This window comes from Oncorhynchus mykiss, chromosome 30, assembly GCF_057628025.1.
Source record: "Oncorhynchus mykiss isolate SJ-2025 chromosome 30, ASM5762802v1, whole genome shotgun sequence".
NCBI lineage: Eukaryota > Metazoa > Chordata > Actinopteri > Salmoniformes > Salmonidae > Oncorhynchus > Oncorhynchus mykiss.
Window position 1 is genome coordinate 15,380,524 of NC_143051.1, and position 20,987 is coordinate 15,401,510.

The following is a 20,987-nucleotide window of genomic DNA, read 5'->3' on the forward strand; positions in this document are numbered from 1 at the left end:
CACACACTCCGCACTGCAAACACACACTTCACACACTCTCTACACTACAGACACACACACTCCGCACTACAAACACACACTCCACACACTCTCTACACTACAGACACACACACTCCGCACTACAAACACACACTCCACACACTCTACACTACACACACTTTTTAAAATTAAATTTTAGTAATGAGTGGATACATTTTCACAGACACACACATACACACTCCACACTCACAGACACAGACACACACTCCGCACTACAGACACAGACACTCCAGACACACTCTACACTCCAGACACTCCAGATACAGACACACACTCTACACCCCAGACACAGACACACACTCTACACTCCAGACACAGACACACACTCCAGACACAGACACTCTAGACACAGACACACACTCTACACTCCAGACACAGACACACACTCCACACTACAGACACACAAAGGCACGCAGGTGTGTATTGAGAGAGTTAACAGTAACACCCTGGCTGTGAGGTGTAGTGGGAGAGTTAACAGTAACACCCTGGCTGTGAGGTGTGTAGTGAGAGAGTTAACAGTAACACCCTGGCTGTGAGGTGTGTAGTGAGAGAGTTGACAGTAACACCCTGGCTGTGAGGTGTAGTGAGAGAGTTAACAGTAACACCCTGGCTGTGAGGTGTAGTGAGGGAGTTAACAGTAACACCCTGGCTGTGAGGTGTGTAGTGAGAGAGTTAACAGTAACACCCTGGCTGTGAGGTGTGTAGTGAGAGAGTTAACAGTAACACCCTGGCTGTGAGGTGTGTAGTAGTGTGTGTGGGGTTTGGGGAACCCTGAGCTGCACTAATCTTCTGTTGGAATGTCCTGTTGGCTTCTGTCCTCTGTGTCCCAGGGCTAACAGGTCCTCATCATGCCTTAACAAGCTTAATTATACACACACTTAATGAAAACCCTGCCACCTCCAGGGGGTTCCAGGGGACAGGGGCGCCACTCTACCTCACACATCCCACCCCTCACTGGGCAAAGACAAAACCACACACACCCGTGTGGCCTCCGAGGATGGGGTCAATTTAAATTCCATCTAGACCTCATCAGTATAGGATTAGACATTCCGTGGAGTTTGAATCCAAAACGTATAATCCATGTATTATCCTCATGGTCCTTTTTTCCACGTTTTCTCAGCACTATTTCCTTTCCAATGTCTTTTGTCATTTTCAAAGGTTTACAGGGTCATTCCAATGTTCAGTTGAAGTCCTAGACTGGCTGGGACAGATATCTACACCATCTCTGCTGACCTCTTCCCTCTAACACTCCCCTTGTGTAGGAGGAGGGTCAGAAGCCAACGCTGTGTTGGGCCCTGCAGGAGACTGCTGTGTGATTTATGGTAGTAACACTGTAACACTCCAGAAGCTACTCCTCCTTCAGCTGTCTGTCTGTCTGTCTGTCTGTCTGTCTGTCTGTCTGTCTGTCTGTCTGTCTGTCTGTCTGTCTGTCTGTCTGTCTGTCTGATTAACTCTAAAAGTCTAAGCCGTTGGGGTGGCAGGGAGCTAACATATGGAATTGTTTTAAGATGGTGATACCATGGATCATTAACACGACACTACACACTCCACACACAGACACACAGACTACAAAGGCACGCAGGCATGAGGGGCACACACGGGCGTGCTCAAACGCCAGCAGGAGAGGGAAAGCACCCAAGCTACCAGCCATGCAGGCACCCACGTGTCCACAAACACACACCACACACAGAGTGTGTAGTGAGAGAGTTAACAGTAACACCCTGGCTGTGAGGGGTGTAGTGAGAGAGTTAACAGTAAGACCCTGGCTGTGAGGTGTGTAGTGAGAGAGTTAACAGTAACACCCTGGCTGTGAGGTGTGTAGTGAGAGAGTTAACAGTAACATCCTGGCTGTGAGGTGTGTAGTGAGAGAGTTAACAGTAACACCCTGACTGTGACGTGTAGTGAGAGAGTTAACAGTAACACCCTGGCTGTGAGGTGTGTAGTGAGAGAGTTAACAGTAAGACCCTGGCTGTGAGGTGTGTAGTGAGAGAGTTAACAGTAACACCCTGGCTGTGAGGTGTGTAGTGAGAGAGTTAACAGTAACACCCTGGCTGTGAGGTGTGTAGTGAGAGAGTTAACAGTAACACCCTGACTGTGACGTGTAGTGAGAGAGTTAACAGTAAGACCCTGGCTGTGACGTGTAGTGAGAGAGTTAACAAAAGGTTTTGAAGTGTTTGTCCTATATCTAGGAGACATAAGAAAGCTCTGAAAATATTGTATTTTTTTGGGACACATATTTAACCCGTTATTTTTGTTGGCACAAAACGATCTCCATACTTCCATTGATTTGTATGGGTTACCTTCAGACAAGTCCCGGGGCACGTAGAGCAACATATTGGTTTGTATGGGTTACCTTCAGACGAGTCCCGGGGCACGTAGAGCAACATATTGGTTTGTATGGGTTACCTTCAGACAAGTCCCGGGGCACGTAGAGCAACATATTGGTTTGTATGGGTTACCTTCAGACGAGTCCCGGGGCACGTAGAGCAACATATTGGTTTGTATGGGTTACCTTCAGACAAGTCCCGGGGCACGTAGAGCAACACATTGATTTGTATGGGTTACCTTCAGACGAGTCCCGGGGCACGTAGAGCAACATATTGGTTTGTATGGGTTACCTTCAGACGAGTCCCGGGGCACGTAGAGCAACATATTGGTTTGTATGGGTTACCTTCAGACAAGTCCCGGGGCACGTAGAGCAACACATTGATTTGTATGGGTTACCTTCAGACGAGTCCCGGGGCACGTAGAGCAACATATTGGTTTGTATGGGTTACCTTCAGACGAGTCCCGGGGCACGTAGAGCAACACATTGGTTTGTATGGGTTAACTTCAGATGAGTCCCGGGGCACGTAGAGCAACACATTGATTTGTATGGGTTACCTTCAGACGAGTCCCGGGGCACGTAGAGCAACATATTGGTTTGTATGGGTTACCTTCTGACAAGTTCCGGGGCTCGTAGAGCAACATATTGGTTTGTATGGGTTACCTTCAGACGAGTCCCGGGGCACATAGAGCAACATATTGGTTTGTATGGGTTACCTTCAGACGAGTCCCGGGGCACGTAGAGCAACACATTGGTTTGTATGGGTTACCTTCAGACGAGTCCCGGGGCACGTAGAGCAACATATTGGTTTGTATGGGTTACCTTCAGACGAGTCCCGGGGCACGTAGAGCAACATATTGGTTTGTATGGGTTACCTTCAGACGAGTCCCGGGGCACGTAGAGCAACATATTGGTTTGTATGGGTTACCTTCAGACGAGTCCCGGGGCACGTAGAGCAACATATTGGTTTGTATGGGTTACCTTCAGACGAGTCCCGGGGCACGTAGAGCAACATATTGGTTTGTATGGGTTACCTTCAGACGAGTCCCGGGGCACGTAGAGCAACATATTGGTTTGTATGGGTTACCTTCAGACGAGTCCCGGGGCACGTAGAGCAACATATTGGTTTGTATGGGTTACCTTCAGACGAGTCCCGGGGCACGTAGAGCAACATATTGGTTTGTATGGGTTACTTTCAGACGAGTCCCGGGGCACGTAGAGCAACATATTGGTTTGTATGGGTTACCTTCAGACAAGTCCCGGGGCACGTAGAGCAACATATTGGTTTGTATGGGTTACCTTCAGACGAGTCCCGGGGCACGTAGAGCAACATATTAGTTTGTATGGGTTACCTTCAGACGAGTCCCGGGGGCACGTAGAGCAACATATTGGTTTGTATGGGTTACCTTCAGACGAGTCCCGGGGCACGTAGAGCAACATATTGGTTTGTATGGGTTACCTTCAGACGAGTCCCGGGGCACGTAGAGCAACATATTGGTTTGTATGGGTTACCTTCAGACGAGTCCCGGGGCACGTAGAGCAACATATTGGTTTGTATGGGTTACCTTCAGACGAGTCCCGGGGCACGTAGAGCAACATATTGGTTTGTATGGGTTACCTTCAGACGAGTCCCGGGGCACGTAGAGCAACATATTGGTTTGTATGGGTTACCTTCAGACGAGTCCCGGGGCACGTAGAGCAACATATTGGTTTGTATGGGTTACCTTCAGACGAGTCCCGGGGCACGTAGAGCAACATATTGGATTGTATGGGTTACCTTCAGACGAGTCCCGGGGCACGTAGAGCAACATATTGGTTTGTATGGGTTACCTTCAGACGAGTCCCGGGGCACGTAGAGCAACATATTGGTTTGTATGGGTTACCTTCAGACGAGTCCCGGGGCACGTAGAGCAACATATTGGTTTGTATGGGTTACCTTCAGACGAGTCCCGGGGCACGTAGAGCAACATATTGGTTTGTATGGGTTACCTTCAGACGAGTCCCGGGGCACGTAGAGCAACATATTGGTTTGTATGGGTTACCTTCAGACGAGTCCCGGGGCACGTAGAGCAACACATTGGTTTGTATGGGTTACCTTCAGACGAGTCCCGGGGCACGTAGAGCAACATATTGGTTTGTATGGGTTAACTTCAGACGAGTCCCGGGGCACGTAGAGCAACATATTGGTTTGTATGGGTTACCTTCAGACGAGTCCCGGGGCACGTAGAGCAACATATTGGTTTGAATGGGTTACCTTCAGACGAGTCCCGGGGGCATGTAGAGCAACATATTGGTTTGTATGGGTTACCTTCAGACGAGTCCCGGGGCACGTAGAGCAACATATTGGTTTGTATGGGTTACCTTCAGACGAGTCCCGGGGCACGTAGAGCAACATATTGGTTTGTATGGGTTACCTTCAGACGAGTCCCGGGGCACGTAGAGCAACATATTGGTTTGTATGGGTTACCTTCAGACGAGTCCCGGGGCACGTAGAGCAACACATTGGTTTGTATGGGTTACCTTCAGACGAGTCCCGGGGCACGTAGAGCAACATATTGGTTTGTAGCCTACACGGTTTCAGACGCCACAGTACAGACACTTGGCACATCAGCGTTACCGACTTCAGACGAGTCCCATGACACTACAGACGTTTTCGTGAGAATAACCATTTTCGGGATGTCTCATAGTCTGACAAACACAGTCGTAGCTGCAGATACGGTGGGCCGACATCGGCAGATGTGGTCGATTGAGACGCAGCTATCTCCAGCTTAAACTGAATGGATTTTGATGGGGATTTCTTTATTATGTTTCTTACAGTATATTAACTCACGAGTGTATCGAGAAACTCTTCTTAACTCCATCACTACTCCATAATGGTTCTGTGGAGTGGGAACTAGGAGAGGTGAACCTAACCCTAAACCTAACCCTAACCCTTAACTTGAGCTAATGGTTCTGTGGAGTGGGAACTAGGAGAGGTGAACCTAACCCTAAACCTAACCCTAACCCTTAACTTGAGCTAATGGTTCTGTGGAGTGCGATCTATGAGAGATGACCTAACCCTAACCCTTTAACTTGAGCTAATGGTTCTGTGGAGTGCGATCTATGAGAGATGACCTAACCCTAACCCTTTAACTTGAGCTAATGGTTCTGTGGAGTGCGATCTATGAGAGATGACCTAACCCTAACCCTTAACTTGAGCTAATGGTTCTGTGGAGTGCGATCTATGAGAGATGACCTAACCCTAACCCTTAACTTGAGCTAATGGTTCTGTGTAGTGGGAACTAGGAGAGGTGAACCTAACCCTAAACCTAACCCTTAACTTGAGCTAATGGTTCTGTGGAGTGGGAACTAGTGTAACCGATGTGAAATGGCTAGCTAGTTAGCGGGGTGCACGCTAATAGCGTTTCAATCGGTGACGTTACTCACTCTGAGACCTTGAAGTAGTTGTTAACCTTGCTCTGCAAGAGCCGCAGCTTTTGTGGCGCGATGGGTAACGATGCTTCGTGGGAGGCTGTTGTTGATGTGTGCAGAAGGTCCCTGATTCGAGCCCAGGTTGGGGCGAGGAGAGGGGCGGAAGCTATACTGTTACATTGATGCTGTTGACCCGGATCACTGGTTGTTGTGGAAAAGGAGGAGGTCAAAAGTGGGGTGAGTGTATGATTTGAATGAAATGGTTTTGGAATTTATCCTACAGTTTGTCTGATAAGGTGAGCTGAGAGATGGGAAAGAGCAAGTGAGGTAGAGAGAGTGAGAAATGAAGGTGTCACTCCTTTCTCTTTCCCCCGTCTCCCACAGGCTAAGGTGTGTTTATGTCTCTCTTTGGGAAACGCAACCTCCCTGTCATCTAGCGAGCACATACCTACCTCGACCTGTCCCTACTTCCTGTCCCGTTCCCGTCGCCTATCTCTCCCTCTCTCTGCATAGTGTGCATTCTTTCTCCTGACCTCCGACCTCCCCCTCCATCTGTCTCAGACTAATAAGAAGACTACTGTTCCTGGTCTCTTCTCAGGTTGGGCCCTGCTGCCAGCAGAACATTTTACACCTCCACAACGACTAGCAGAGTTATAGTGTAGGTGAAGCATGTTTATACTGTGAAAGCAGAGAAAGTGATCCCACTAATCTCTTTTGACTCATCACATACACTGCTGCTACTGTCTATTTTCTATCCTGTTAACTAGTCACTTTATCCCTACCTATATGTACACATCTACCTAAATTACCTCGTACCCCTGCACATCGACTAGGTAACTGGTCCTCTATGTATATAGCCAAGTCGTTACTCATTGTGTATTTATTCTTTGAGTTAATAGAAAAATAAGATTTCTCTTTTTTTCTTTCTGCATTTTTGGGAAGCGTCCGTAAGCACTTCCCTGTTAGACTACACCTGTTGTTTGTGAAGCATGTGACAAATAATATTATATTTTACCACAGTGTGCTAAGGTTTCACAGGCCAATGGGACCTCCTACCTAATGTACTGTGACAGTTGAAACATAACTTTGCCTGTGCGTAGGATTAGCAGTTGGTAGTTGCCATTCATTCAGTAGTCCCATACACTCAGTGTGGGACCTGTATACTTTGGCTACTCTACAGGTCTCCACTGTACTGGGCCTTTCTGTTTGAATCTTAAGTGGCAGGCACACACGCACACACCATACGACCCCCCCCCCGCCGCCACACACCCTCCTCCCCACACACACCCTCTCACTTACCAATGAAAGGGGGTGAGATGCCCAGACAGTGGCCCCAGAAGTCAGGGCAGCAGTCTGAGATGGTTCGGTTACAGAACAGGTCACAGTAACAGATGGTGTCCAGGTAGGGCACCGTACACTGGTCATCCCGGCCCGGGCAGCAGCCCCCTCTCCGCTCGCAGTACGACCCAAACGGGTCCCTGATTCCCCCCATGTGCAGCGGGCTCATCAGCTCCCTCTTGGTCCTCCTGGATGTGCCTCTGGCCGCCATACTCTCCGCCACCACCAGGAGGAGCACCACTGCTATGGCCGCTAGAAGCTTCATTTCTACCCTGACAGAAGGGACAAAGAAGAACATCTGTTAGGATGCTATGAGCAGGTCATAAATTATGTAGACACTGATAGAGTGTCAGGTCAGACATTTGTCAAAATCCTAATAGATTCATTCTATTACAGGGGCTGAGTCACTGGCTTACTGGTGCTCTTTCATGCCATTCCTAGGAGGGGTGCGTCACTTGAGTGGGTTGAGTCACTGATGTGATCTTCCTGTCTGGGTTGGCGCCCCCCCCCCTTGGGTTGTGCCGTGGCGGAGATCTTTGTGGGCTATACTCGGCCTTGTCTCAGGATGGTAAGCTGGTGGTTGAAGATATCCCTCTAGTGGTGTGGGGGCTGTGCTTTGGCAAAGTGGGTGGGGTTATATCCTTCCTGTTTGGCCCTGTCCGGGGGTGTCATCGGATGGGGCCAGAGTGTCTCCTGACCCCTCCTGTCTCAGCCTCCAGTATTTATGCTGCAGTAGTTTATGTGTCGGGGGGATAGGGTCAGTTTGTTATATCTGGAGTACTTCTCCTGTCTTATCCGGTGTCCTGTGTGAATTTATGTATGCTCTCTCTAATTCTCTCTTTCTTTCTCTATCTCGGGGGACCTGAGCCCTAGGACCATGCCTCAGGACTACCTGGCATGATGACTCCTTGCTGTCCCCAGTCCACCTGGCCGTGCTGCTGCTCCAGTTTCAACTGTTCTGCCTGTGATTATTATTATTTGACCATGCTGGTAATTTATGAACATTTGAACATCTTGGCCATGTTCTGTTATAATCTCCAACCGGCACAGCCAGAAGAGGACTGGCCACCCCTCATAGCCTGGTTCCTCTCTAGGTTTCTTCCTAGGTTCTGGCCTTTCTAGGGAGTTTTTCCTAGCCACCGTGCTTCTACATCTGCATTGCTTGCTGTTTGGGGTTTTAGGCTGGGTTTCTGTACAGCACTTTGAGATATCAGCTGATGTACGAAGGGCTATATAAATAAATTTGATTTGAATAAGATGACAGGCCTAGTCCTGCTTAGAGATCAACAAGTGAGATACAGTGCCTTGCGAAAGTATTCGGCCCCCTTGAACTTTGCGACCTTTTGCCACATTTCAGGCTTCAAACATAAAGATATAAAACTGTATTTTTTTGTGAAGAATCAACAACAAGTGGGACACAATCATGAAGTGGAACAACATTTATTGGATATTTCAAACTTTTTTAACAAATCAAAAACTGAAAAATTGGGCGTGCAAAATTATTCAGCCCCTTTACTTTCAGTGCAGCAAACTCTCTCCAGAAGTTCAGTGAGGATCTCTGAATGATCCAATGTTGACCTAAATTACTAATGATGATAAATACAATCCACCTGTGTGTAATCAAGTCTCCGTACTGTGATAGTCTCAGAGGTCCGTTAAAAGCGCAGAGAGCATCATGAAGAACAAGGAACACACCAGGCAGGTCCGATATACTGTTGTGAAGAAGTTTAAAGCCGGATTTGGATACAAAAAGATTTCCCAAGCTTTAAACATCCCAAGGAGCACTGTGCAAGCGATAATATTGAAATGGAAGGAGTATCAGACCACTGCAAATCTACCAAGACCTGGCCGTCCCTCTAAACTTTCAGCTCATACAAGGATTACTGGTTGCTGCGGAAAAAGGAGGAAGGTCAAAAGGGGGGTGAGTGTAACGGATGTGAAACGGCTAGCTTAGTTAGCGTGGGCGCTAAATAGCGTTTCAATCAGTGACGTCACTTGCTCTGAGACCTTGAAGTAGTAGTTCCCCTTGCTCTACAAGGGCCGCGGCTTTTGTGGAGCGATGCTTCGAGGGTGACTGTTGATGTGTGCAGAAGGTCCCTGGTTCGCGCCCGGGTATGGGCGAGGGGACGGTCTAAAAATATACTGTTACACATACTCCAAAACAGATGGGGCGTTTACATCTAACAGGTTAGGTCAAGATTTTAAGGGACCTCTCCACAAATCCTCACGCTACTCTTCAAAGAACTCTATAGCATTCACAGAATGTTCTACTGTATTTGAATTTGAACCGTGCAAATCTATACTTCACTATGATGAAGAGAAAGGTAAAGCTGCAAAGATTGAACTGCCCAATACTGTTACTGTATTTCAATGGTTTCAGGTCTGAGACATTACTAGACTGTGTCATTGTCCCAAATGACACCCTTTTCCCTATAAAGTGCACTACTTTTGACCAGGGACCATAGGAAGTAGTACACTTTATAGGGAATAGGGTGCAGCCCTGGTCAAAAGTAGTGCACTATGTAGAGAATAGGGTTACATTTGGGACAAAGCCTGTAAGCCTGCTATAAATATGGCTCTCTGGGGTCTCTTTGCATAATACGTTGTTCGATGCGGCCACACTAAAATAGCACTCAATGCAATACTTCACTGTTTATTAAAAAAGGGACATTCCACCACCGCTCAGTCCAAAAGGGGGGTTGTGACATAATTATCATCAACATGAGAATATAAAGCCATCACGTCATCATGGAAACAAACTTCCTGCTGTCTGTCAGAGCTAATTTGTCAATCTTCAGGAAATGTCCCAAAGGGCATGCCTCTTTCTCTCTCTAGCCTGTCCTAAAAACCACGCCTCTCTATCCTGTCCTACAGACCAGGCCTCTCTCTCTATCCTGTCCTACAAACCAGGCCTCTCTCTCTATCCTGTCCTACAAACCACACATCTCTCTATCCTGTCCTACAAACCAGGCCTCTCTCTCTATCTTGTCCTACAAACCACGCCTTTCTCTCTACCCTGTCCTACAGACCACACCTCTCTCTATCCTGTCCTACAAACCAGGCCTCCCTCTCTATCCTGTCCTACAGACCAGGCCTCTTTCTATCCTGTCCTACAAACAAGCCTCTCTCTATCATGTCCTACAAACCACACCTCTCTATCCTGTCCTACAGACCACGCCTCTCTCTTTCCTGTTCTACACATGTACTATATATACAGTTGAAGTCGGAAGTTTACATACACCTTAGCCAAATACATTTAAACTCAGTTTTTCACAATTCCTGACATTTAATCAGAGTAAAAATTCCCTGTCTTAGGTCAGTTAGGATGACCACTTTATTTTAAGAATGTGAAATGTCAGAATAATAGTAGAGAATGATTTATTTCAGCTTTTATTTATTTCATCACATTTCCATGGGGTCAAACGTTCCCATACACTCAATTAGTATTTGGTAGCATTGCCTTTAAATTGTTTAACTTGGGTCAAACGTAGCCTTCCACAAGCTTCCCACAATAAGTTGGGTGAATTTTGGCCCATTCCTCCTGACAGAGCTGGTGTAACTGAGTCAGGTCTGTAGGCCTCCTTGCTCGCACAAACTTTTTCAGTTCTGCCCACAGATTTTCTATAGGATTGAGGTCGGGGCTTTGTGATGGCCACTCCAATACTTTGACTTTGTTGTCCTTAAGACATTTTGCCACAACTTTGGAAGTATACTTAGGGTCATTGTCCATTTGGAAGACCCATTTGCGACCAAGCTTTAACTTCCTGACTAATGTCTTGAGATGTTGCTTCAATATATTCACATAATTTTCCTTCATCATGTAGCCATCTATTTTGTGAAGTGCACCAGTCCCTCCTGCAGCAAAGCACCCCCACAACATGATGCTGCCACCCCCGTGATTTACGGTTGGGATGATGTTCTTCGGCTTGCAAGCCGCCCCCTTTTTACTCCAAACATAACGATGGTCATTATGGCCAAACAGTTCTATTTTTGTTTTAACAGACCAGAGGACATTTCTCCAAAAAGTACAATCTTTGTCCCCATGTGCAGTTGCAAACCGTAGTCTGGATTTTTTTATGGCAGTTTTGGAGCAGTGGCTTCTTTCTTACTGAGTGGCCTTTCAGGTTATGTCAATATAGGACTCATTTACTGTGGATACAGATACTTTTGTACCCATTTCCTCAAGCATCTTCACAAGATCTTTTTCCTGTTGTTCTGGGATTGACTAGCACTTTTCTCACCAAAATACGTTCATCTCTAGGAGACAGAACGCGTCTCCTTCCTGAGCAATGTGACGGCTGCATGGTCCCATGGTGTTCATACTTGCGTACTATGAACATTCAGTTCTATGACAACAGCTCTGGTGGACATTCCTGCAGTCAGCATGCCAATTGCACACTCCCTTAAAACTTCAGATATTTGTAGCATTGTGTTTTGTGACATAACTGCACATTTTAGTGTGGCCTTTTGTTGTCCGCAGCACAAGGTGCACCTGTGTAATGATCATGTTGTTTAATCAGCTTCTTGATATGCCACACCTCTCAGGTGGATGGATTATCTTGGCAAAGGAGAAATGCTCACCGACAGAGATGTAAATAAATTAGTGTTTTTTGTGCGTATGGAACATTTCTGGGATCTCATTACCTTAATGATTTCTCTGTTAAATCTAATGAGACACTGCTGTACATCAAGCAGACAACAACAGATGATACATTTCAAATCCAGGCACATCTGCCTTCACTGGTGTAACTAATGAGCAGTGGTGTAAAGTACTTAAGTAAAAAATACTACTTAAGTAGTTTTTGGTGGTATCTGTACTTTACTATTTATATTTTAGCCAACTTTTACTTCCCTAACACCCAAAAGGACTCATTACATTTTGACAGGAAAATGGTCCAATTCACACACTTATCAAGAGAACATCACTGGTCATCCCTACTGCCTCTCATCTGGCGAACTCACTAAACACAAATGCTTCATTTGTCATTTATGTCTGAGTGTTGCAGTGTGTCCCTGGCTATCCATCAATAAAACTATATATAATAATCAGGCCTTCTGGTTTGTTTAATATAAGCAATTTGAAATGGTTTATACTTTTACTTGTGATACTTAAGTACATTTTATCAATTCCATTTACTTTTAAAATAAGGTATTTCTGTTTTGTATTTTTAATACATTTGCAAAAATGTTTAAAAAAAATGTTTTTGCTTTGTCATTATGGAGTATTGTGTGTAGATTGATGAGGATTTTTATTTAATTGATCAATTTTAGAATAATGCTCTATGTGCAAAATGTGGAAAAAGTCAAGGAGTCGGAATACTTTCCAAAGGCACTGTACATAGACAAAGAATCCCTGGTCACTTTAATAATGTTTATGAATATACTGTTTTACTCATTTCATATGTTTATACTGTATTCTATATTATTGTATTTTAGTCAATGCCACTCCGACATGGAGAGAATCTTGACCACACCTTTTTGGCTGGTGTGTGAACTCACACTCTCTGCACAGCCATGGGACGGACAAACAATGGCCCCTAGCCACATCTTATTGTGTGTGATTGTATCATCAACACTACCATCAACACCATGACCAAACACCATCACCAACTACCATTAACACCAGCATCAACACCATCACCAACTACCAGTAACACCACCATCAATACCATGACCAACTACCATTAACACCACCATCAATACCATGACCAACTACCATTAACACCATGACCAACTACCATTAACACCATCACCAACTACCATTTACCCCACCATCAACATCATGACCAACTACCATTAACCCCACCATCAATACCATGACCAACTACCATTAACCCCACCATCAATACCATCACCAACTACCATTAACCCCACCATCAACACCATGACCAAACACCATCACCAACTACCATTAACCCCACCATCAACACCATGACTAAACACCATCCACACCATCACCAAATCACAGGTCAAGTCTATGTACTGTAAATGGACATGTGACCAGAATTACCTTATTAAGGGCAAATGGTGTCATGTCACATACAGGAGTACTGTAGTCAGCCTTGCTTTGGTTCCATGGTAGCGCCTCAGACATACAGAATAACACAGTACTGTAGTCAGCCTTGCTTTGGTTCCATGGTAGCGCCTCAGACATACAGAATAACACAGTACTGTAGTCAGCCTTGCTTTGGTTCCATGGTAGCGCCTCAGACATACAGAATAACACAGTACTGTAGTCAGCCTTGCTTTGGTTCCATGGTAGCGCCTCAGACATACAGAATAACACAGTACTGTAGTCAGCCTTGCTTTGGTTCCATGGTAGCGCCTCAGACATACAGAATAACACAGTACTGTAGTCAGCCTTGCTTTGGTTCCATGGTAGCGCCTCAGACATACAGAATAACACAGTACTGTAGTCAGCCTTGCTTTGGTTCCATGGTAGCGCCTCAGACATACAGAATAACATAGTACTGTAGTCAGCCTTGCTTTGGTTCCATGGTAGCGCCTCAGACATACAGAATAACACAGTACTGTAGTCAGCCTTGCTTTGGTTCCATGGTAGCGCCTCAGACATACAGAATAACACAGTACTGTAGTCAGCCTTGCTTTGGTTCCATGGTAGCGCCTCAGACATACAGAATAACACAGTACTGTAGTCAGCCTTGCTTTGGTTCCATGGTAGCGCCTCAGACATACAGAATAACACAGTACTGTAGTCAGCCTTGCTTTGGTTCCATGGTAGCGCCTCAGACATACAGAATAACACAGTACTGTAGTCAGCCTTGCTTTGGTTCCATGGTAGCGCCTCAGACATACAGAATAACACAGTACTGTAGTCAGCCTTGCTTTGGTTCCATGGTAGCGCCTCAGTCATACAGAATAACACAGTACTGTAGTCAGCCTTGCTTTGGTTCCATTGTAGCGCCTCAGACATACAGAATGACACAGTACTGTAGTCAGCCTTGCTTTGGTTCCACGGTAGCGCCTCAGACATACAGAATGGCACAGTACTGTTATCAGCTGTAGCCTTGCTGTTGATCCCTCCAGCACAGTAAAACAGAAAAGCCTCATCGCACAACCAACTTATAGACATTCCACAGTTATTATAACCCATAATGACTGCAAATCAGAGGGATGCAGTGCCCTAGAACCAGCTGCTCAACAACTTCCAGAGTCCATTGCCGGCTGCCTGTCTGCCTCATATTGTATGGAGTCATGAGGGTAGAACACTGAACAAGCACAACACACCCTGGTTTCATCTCACCTGGGCAGTATCATTCACCTGTGCTGAGACAGCCAGACAAACAAACACATGCACGCAAGCAAACACACCCACACACACACACGCACACGCATAGACACACACACCAACTCTCTTTTCTCTCTCACCTCTCTTCACATATAGACAAATAGGATCAGCTGAACTTTGAAACATTGTTTCACAACCCACTAGATAACTCAATCACTCACAGTCGGTATCAGTCTAAAAGCATTTCAATGGAGTGAGGTATTTCTAGAGAGTTCTAAGAGTGTGTCATGGAGTCCTTGAGTTCTGTTTACTTTTATTCTCAACTCAAGGATACACTAAACAAAGCAACCATTTATTTTACAGGTGTCACACAAACCTCCCTTGGTTTAAAACAGGAGACACAGTCCAAAGACAAAATGAACAATAATCTTAGTATCTAGAATACATAAGATGTACACTACACTTTCAGACATTTTCCACATATCAAGTCTAATTTTGTAGTATTATATGTGGGTTAAATCCTAGTTTTTTTAATCTTTTTTTATTAACCCTTTATTTAACTAGACAACTGGTCAAATTCTGAAAACAAACTTTCCTAAGAATCTGATTAGGAAGACTGAACATAACTGAAACTAGTCACAGTAAATGCTAATTACAATCACATTATATCAAAACTAGCATAGCCAAGGAAATCTAACTAGCTTTATTTATTTAGTTGTTTACCATCAAACCTACTTCCAAAATGTTTGTTACATTTTTTAGATAATTATGTGAATCCTGCACCTGTCTGATCTGGCTCAGAGAGAGGGAAAGAGGTAATCCATTTTACCTTGTATGTGTATTCTGTGAAAATCTCTCTTCTTGTTTGTAATCCAATAGAAAAACCCAGTCCTGTAAAAGATTATATGATTTTCTGCTGCTTTCTCTGTAATTCATACACAGAGAGAAAGTCTGTCTCCCTTTCTCCCTCACTCTCTTCTCATTCACTGCACTGTCAGGCTAAACAACTGAGTTATATATACTGTACAGCCACTAAGTATGAACAAACCACTCCTCCCTCCCCCTCCTTCACACTCTCTCTCTGCCCTATCCTTCTGACTCCTAGCCTAATCCTTATTTTCTCTCTCTCTTGAATAAACCTAGAACAGTTATTTTCAAAAGCAACTGCCATTTAGCTCTTTCTTTCTATTTTGTCCCTGTGATTAAGCTTTTTTAATTTGTGACATCACCACAGGGTCATCCACTTGTTTCCCTTTGGCACAGTGACCACCTCGCTACCCCCTAGTGGCCACTAGAAAAACTTGACAAAGGGTGGTTTGAAAAGACTCACCTGTACCATGGTTAGCACAGCTGCAGTAAAAGCAGTAGCATTACTGTTACAAAATTATTCCGCTGCTCTGTCGTTCGCTAAACTAATGTCCAAAGGCATGGTGTAGCGTTTGGTCAGCCAAGGAGTCTGGGTAGCCAGGCAACATGAACACACCTTTACAATATGTCCACTATCTGTCAGGATTTGGCCAGGGTTGTTCCAGTTTTGGTCACTAGATGCCCCCATTGTGCTTTTTGACCCTTTTGTTTTCCCTTGTTCCCAGTTATTATTTGCACCTGTGCCTCGTTTCTCTTGATTGTATTTAAACCCTTAGTTTTCCTCAGTTCTTTGCTCTGTGTTTGAATGTTGGCACCCAGCCCCAGTGATGCTGTGAACATTTGTTGCCCCAGTTGGACGCTCTTGTGGTACTCTGTTTTTGGTCTTGTTTATTTCTTTTTTATTATCTTTTGAGGCCTGCCCCCCCAGGGGTCGGATCTTTTCCCTATCTCCTCCCGAACGAGCTGCTATGGATACCTACATCAAGGACGCTCTGGCAGCAGGCCTCATGCGTCCATCCACCTGTCCGGCGGGAGCAGGGTTTTTCTTTGTGGCCAAAAAAGACGGTGGATTACGTCCTTGCATCGACTACCGGGGACTCAATGCCATAACCGTCCGTAACCGCTACCCGCTACCCCTTATGGCCACAGCCTTTGAGCTGCTCCAGGAAGCAGTTGCCTTCACTAAGCTTGACCTGCGGAACGCATACCATCTTGTGCGGATCAGACCCAGTGATGAGAGGAAGACCGCTTTCAACACGCCTACTGGTCATTACGAATGCTGCCCTTCGGCCTGACCAACGCCCCGGCTGTGTTCCAAGCGCTCATAAACGATGTGCTTAGGGATATGCTTAACATATTCGTGTTTGTTTACTTGGATGATATCCTCATCTTTTCGAGCTCCCTTCAAGAACACACAAAGCATATCAGACAAGTACTCAAACGCCTCCTAGACAGCCATTTGTACGTAAGCCGGAAAAATGTGAATTCCATTCATCCAGAGTACAATTCCTGGGATTTGTAGTGGAACCCGGTCGAGTCCAAATGGACTCCAGGAAGGTAGGGGCGGAAGCGGATTGGCCCACCCCCAAGTCCGTTAAGGAAGTTCAGCGTTTCCTGGGCTTCACAAACTTTTACAGCAAGTTCATCAAGAACTTCAGCTTGGTGGCAGCCCCTCTCTCAGCTTTAACCAAGGGTGGCAACGCAAGGTTTTTGTGGGGAAAAGAAGCTGAGACGGCCTTCCAAGGACTCAAGCAGCGCATCCTCTCTGCTCCCATCCTGACACTACCGACTGCGGATGAACCTTTTGTGGTGGAGGTAGACGCATCAGAGGTTGGTGTTGGAGCTGTCCTGTCTCAGAGGGGTGAAGACAAGAAGCTCCACCCTTGCGCTTTCTTCTGACACTGGCTTACCCCGGCCGAGAGGAACTACGATGTGGGGGATCGTGAACTCCTAGCGGTTAAGATGGCATTGAAGGAATGGAGACACTGGCTCGAGGGGGCTTCTCACCCGTTTCAAATGCTTACGGACCACAAAAATCTGGAGTATATCCAGCAGGCGACGCGGTTGAACTCCAGACAAGCTCGATGGTCTCTTTTCTTCAATCGATTCCAGTTTATCCTCACCTATCGGCCCGGGTCGAAGAATCTCAAACCGGATGCTCCAGTTGGACTCTCTTGTGGTACTCTGATTTTGTTCTTATTTATTTTTTATCTTTTGAGGCTTTTTTCTGCTGTACCTACCACTTTGTGGATTTACCTTTTTGACTTGGAGGATTACCTTTGTTCTCTTGGAATGACTTTTGACGTTGTGGATTTATATTTTGCCTGAAGAACTTTCCTTTTACTTTATTAAAACACTGTCTCAAGTACTGCTGTGTCTGCCTCATCTTCTGGGTTCTGCCGACTATTCGTGGCTCAGTTTGCTAAGTGACTGTTTCTCTCACCGGCGACCCGGGTTCGTAACCGGGTCCTGACACTAAATGGTTTACTTTTCATCTCTTCTCTATAGTAGTTCCTAGGTAGCTTCGTCACCCCAAAACATCACTGATCCAAAATCTGTCCCCAGCTTGAGATAGGTGGAGCAGAGGTCTGTCAGTGAAGACAGTATATATTGGAAGTGACAAAGGATCAGAGAGCAAGAGATCTCCAGACACAGATGTTTCCGTAGTTGCCGCCTAGTGTAACCAATAAGTATTGTTAAAGACACACTCAATACCACACACAGCAGGGGGAGAGGGCTATCCCCGATAGACTGCTAACACACATTAGAGGCAGTGCCACAAACTGAATTCAAAGAAAGGTGAACCGATAAAATAAAAAACATTTATGTTGAAACTGCAATTTCAACACAAGGAATGTCCCAGCCCACTTTCCTAAATAAACAGTACACTGCCTGATACAGTGCCTTGCAAAAGTATTCATTCCCCTTGGCGTTTTTCCTATTTTGTTGCATTACAACCTGTAATTTAAATTTATTTTTATTTGGATTTCATGTAATGGACATAGACTATTTTGTTTAAATTGGTGAAGTGAAATGAAAAAAATTGTTTCAAAATGTAAAATAAAAGAAAGTAGTGCTTGCATATGTATTCACCCCCTTTGCTATGAAGCCCCTAAATAAGATCTGGTGCAACCAATTACCTCCAGAAGTCACAAAATTAGTTAATTAACGTCCACCTGTGTGCAATCTAAGTGTCACATGATCTCAGTATATATACACCTGTTCTGAAAGGCCCCAGAGTCTGCAAAACCACTAAGCAAGGGGCACCACCAAGTAAGCAACACCATGAAGACCAAGGAGCTCTCCAAACAGGTCATGGATGAAGTTGTGGAGAAGTACAGATCAGGGTTGGGTTATAAAAAAATAGCCGAAACTTTGAACATCCCCCGGAACACCATTAAATCCATTATAAAAAAATGGAAAGAATATGGCACTACAATAAACCTGCCAAGAGAGGGACACCCACCAAAACTCACAGACCAGGCAAGGAGGGCATTAATTAGAGAGGCAACAAGGAGACCAAATATAACCCTGAAGGAGCTGCAAAGCTCTACAGCGGAGATTGGAGTATCTGTCCATAGGACCACTATAAGTCGTACATTCCACAGAGCTGGGCTTTATGGAAGAGTGGCCAAAAAAAAGCCATTGCTTAGAGAAAAAAATAAGCAAACACGTTTGGTGTTCTCCAAAAGGCATGTAGGAGACTCCCCAAACGTGGAAGATGGAACTCTGGTCAGATGAGACTAAAATTGAGCTTTTTGGCCATCAAGGAAAACGCAAAGTCATCTATGTCAAGTGTCACATTTTCAACCTGTTCAATGTGTCAGTCATCAGGGGACTAGTAAATGATCCAGATATCATGAGTTTTGTTTCCAGTGAACACTGATTCATACCCAGTCACACTTCACATTTCTCTATAATATGGGGTCACAGTGAGTCATCCATGTAGTACAATACAGTAGTGACATTCTTTCAGTAAAGGAGAGTGATTGTAGCCACATGTGAGGGCCCGGGTGTGTCCCAAGGGGCCTCCGATAACCTCCCCCCAATTAGGCCCCTGAATCAGAGGAGGAAGTCACACGACTGGTGGGATTCACAAAATATGCGTCAGCAGAGGAACCGAGGAGGAATCACTGAATGTACAAACAAGACGAGTTGTGAAAGAGGGAGCTATATGTTTCACAAGACTTTCGTTTGTGTGTGTGTGTGTGTGTGTTGAGAGGCTGGGCCTGTTCTATAATGACTCAGGTCTGAGCCAGGCCCTCCAGATGCTCAACATTAGACTGTCCGTTCTCCTCAGGAGCAGAAGTAAAGTGGAACCATGGCCACTAGAGCCATGGCAACAATAGAGGGTCTATACATACTGTACACACACACACACACACACACACACACACACACACACACACACACACACACACACACACACACACACTCCATTGTTTATCTACTGGCAGCATATGGATCTGACTGGAAGGTCCGAGTTGACGGGAGCCGGCGTGGGCCGTAGTCACTCTGAGTCTGAACACAACCCAACAACACTGCGACTGAACAAAAACAATCCTTGTAATTTCTCCCCCGGGATGGGAGCGGCTCCCAACAGCAGTAAACCTCCCAGGCCTCGACGCACCAAGATCAGAAATCCCAGATGGAGACTCTGCTGTGTGTTCACTGGAAACAAAACTCATGATATATGGATAATTTACTAGTCCCCTGATGACTGACACATTGAACAGGTTGAAAATGTGACACTTGACATAGATGACTTGCACCAGGCATTGCGTTTTCCTTGATGGCCAAAAAGCTCAATTTTAGTCTCATCTGACCAGAGTTCCATCTTCCACGTTTGGGGAGTCTCCTACATGCCTTTTGGCGAACACTAAACATGTTTGCTTATTTTTTTCTCTAAGCAATGGCTTTTTTTGGCCACAGCTCTGCGTAGTGTACGACTTATAGTGGTCCGATGGACAGATACTCTCATCTCCGCTGTGGAGCTTTGCAGCTCCTTCGGGGTTATATTTGGTCTCCTTGTTGCCTCTGATTAATGCCCTCCTTGCCTGGTCTGTGAGTTTTGGTGGGTGGCCCTCTCTTGGCAGGTTTGTTGTAGTGCCATATTCTTTCCATTTTTTAATAATGGATTTAATGGTGCTCCGTGGGATGTTCAAAGTTTCTGATTTTTTTTATAACCCAACCCTGATCTGTACTTCTCCACAACTTTGTCCCTGACCTGTTTGGAGAGCTCCTTGGTCTTCATGGTGTCGCTTGCTTGGTGGTGCCCCTTGCTTAGTGGTTTTGCAGACTCTGGGGCCTTTCAGAACAGGTGTATGTATATACAGTGCCTTGCGAAAGTATTCGGCCCCCTTGAACTTTGCGACCTTTTGCCACATTTCAGGCTTCAAACATAAAGATATAAAACTGTATTTTTTTGTGAAGAATCAACAACAAGTGGGACACAATCATGAAGTGGAACGACATTTATTGGATATTTCAAACTTTAACAAATCAAAAACTGAAAAATTGTGCGTGCAAAATTATTCAGCCCCTTTACTTTCAGTGCAGCAAACTCTCTCCAGAAGTTCAGTGAGGATCTCTGAATGATCCAATGTTAACCTAAATGACTAATGAGGATAAATACAATCCACCTGTGTGTAATCAAGTCTCCGTATAAATGCACCTGAACTGTGATAGTCTCAGAGGTCCGATAAAAGCGCAGAGAGCATCATGAAGAACAAGGAACACACCAGGCAGGTCCGAGAT

At 45.4% G+C, this 20,987-nt stretch overlaps 1 protein-coding gene across 2 annotated transcripts in view; it reads right to left on the reverse strand.

Annotated features, from left to right (window-relative positions):
• LOC110487989 (tubulointerstitial nephritis antigen-like) overlaps positions 1-15,645 on the reverse strand; it is a 63,758-nt gene extending 48,113 nt beyond the window's left edge. The window contains exons 1-2 of one of the 2 annotated variants that reach the window (XM_036971734.2): positions 15,193-15,645; positions 7,076-7,386 (exon numbers count right to left, since the gene is read on the reverse strand). In XM_036971734.2, coding sequence (XP_036827629.1) covers positions 7,076-7,386; positions 15,193-15,299 — 418 coding nt within the window. In that variant the 5' untranslated portion in view covers positions 15,300-15,645. The remainder of the gene's footprint in view (positions 1-7,075; positions 7,387-15,192) is intronic. The other variant, XM_036971735.2, reaches the window with a different exon arrangement.
• Between the last annotated feature and the right edge of the window lie 5,342 nt (positions 15,646-20,987).